The sequence below is a fragment of the Cystoisospora suis genome (genome assembly GCF_002600585.1).
Source record: "Cystoisospora suis strain Wien I chromosome Unknown contig_5566, whole genome shotgun sequence".
NCBI lineage: Eukaryota > Apicomplexa > Conoidasida > Eucoccidiorida > Sarcocystidae > Cystoisospora > Cystoisospora suis.
Window position 1 is genome coordinate 7,057 of NW_027158356.1, and position 1,792 is coordinate 8,848.

The following is a 1,792-nucleotide window of genomic DNA, read 5'->3' on the forward strand; positions in this document are numbered from 1 at the left end:
AGAAAAGAAAAAGAAGAAGAGGTCGATTGCCTGCCGTGGAGAGATAAGAAAAGGAAGGGAGGGAGAAAGAGAGAAGAAAGTGCTGTGCATGTACCTATAGAAAAGGGACTGTAGAGGAGAGCTGATACATGTGGCTTGAGAGAATAACTACCAAGCAAAACACACATAGCAACTNNGAAAAAGAGAATGAAGAGGAACAAGGAGGAGAAGGACCACCTGTATCGACACGGCGGGTCAAGGGAGACACAGAGGAGGGGGCGGGAGATTCGTGTGTGGCCGGCGTGCACTGGCTAGTTAGCTAGCTAGCTAGCTACGACTTGTCTTGACTTTGTGTATCTTTCTTTCCCTGTGTGCGTTGTGTGTGTCTGTAGAGCCTGCAGGGGGAGTGAGTAGCGGAGGGGAGTGTTCGGCTGCAAGGAACAGTAAAAGTGGTAGTGGTAGCCCGGCATTGCTGAGGTGTCTCTTCAAGAGCTTACATCATGAACTTGTCTTGGAGATCACCCCTCCTCCTCCTGGTGTATCCGAAGGAGACATGATCCCTTACAAACACAAGCCTTCAGATGTCTTCTCTCGTCTCGCCTTCTCTGCTGCCGTAAGCCCGCCCCGCAGACATGTGCATGTCTACACCTTTGCATACCCACACACAGGGAGAGAGAGACATAGGTGCAAGCATATGTATGTATATCTAATGTGTCTTTCGTCAGGTGCGCCTGTACGGGGGAAACTTCCTGTCTGTTGAAAAGGGTGGAGGGTAGCTCCTGTGGATTCTCCTCACGTGTGCAAAGTCCGCGCATATATATATATAGAGAGAGAGGAACAAGTGTCTATACACGTGTAGCTGCTGTCTGTCTGGGGTGTCATGCCCTGTCGATGTAAATTTACGCATGCCTCTCTTCTTCACAGCATTTTCATATACACCAGTACTTTGCTCCCTCTTGTATCACGATGTTGCTGAGAATCTTGCCTGGCGTCTCTCCGTCTATATCTGTACGTAGACTCTAGCTGTCTATTTCTGTCGGTATATAGACATCCGGCGGCCGCACGTACGTATGATGTGTACATGTCTATCCATTCACGTATCTCTTGTGTAGAGAGAGCGTCTTGAACCCTGCGCCCATCTCTGTGTTTGACTGTATTCATGGCTATGCATATGTGTATGTCTCCATATCTATCTATTTATCTTTCTTTAATATGTATCCGTCTTTAATCTATCGATATATGTATCTATCTATGTATACGTGAGACTTCGTACTTTTGTACTCAGAGAGATGTTGACTCAAACTGGAAGTTTACATGTCTGTAGAGTGAGATCTTTATGTATTTCTTTTTCTCCATCTCTCACTTGTCATTTTCTTTCTTCTCCCTTCTTTCATCTTTTCTTCACTTTTCTTCTTTCTGTAGTGTCGTTCTTCCACGTGTCTTCTTTCTCTCCCTTTTCTCTTCTTAATCTTCCGTCTATTCTAAGCTCACTAGATAGATCTACCCTTGTATCACTATGTACACATCGTATATCTCTCTCTAACGTCAAACGACCTCTACCTGTTCATCCATCTTGCCTTTCTTCTTCTTTTACTCTTCTCTTCGTCTTTCTCGGTGTGTGTGTTTCTCCTACTTCTTTCTCTTCTTTCTTTCTCTCTTCTTTTGTCGATTCTTTCTCTCTTTCTTCCGTCATCGAATCTCCAATTCACCTTCTTTCTTCTTCATTTCTTTCTTCCCTCTTTCTTTCTTTCTATGTGTGTCTAGGACGTTAATGCGGCCCAAGTGTCTTTATCTTCTTTCTTTCTTCCTCTCT

At 44.6% G+C, this 1,792-nt stretch overlaps 1 protein-coding gene across 1 annotated transcript in view; it reads left to right on the forward strand.

Moving 5' to 3' along the window:
- CSUI_009363 (glyoxalase family protein) overlaps positions 1 to 1,773 on the forward strand; it is a gene marked incomplete at its 3' end in the record, with an annotated part of 6,378 nt that extends 4,605 nt beyond the window's left edge. Inside the window, exons 5-6 of the mRNA XM_068069479.1 lie at positions 372 to 592; positions 1,744 to 1,773. Coding sequence (XP_067918545.1) covers positions 372 to 592; positions 1,744 to 1,773 — 251 coding nt within the window. The remainder of the gene's footprint in view (positions 1 to 371; positions 593 to 1,743) is intronic.
- Between the last annotated feature and the right edge of the window lie 19 nt (positions 1,774 to 1,792).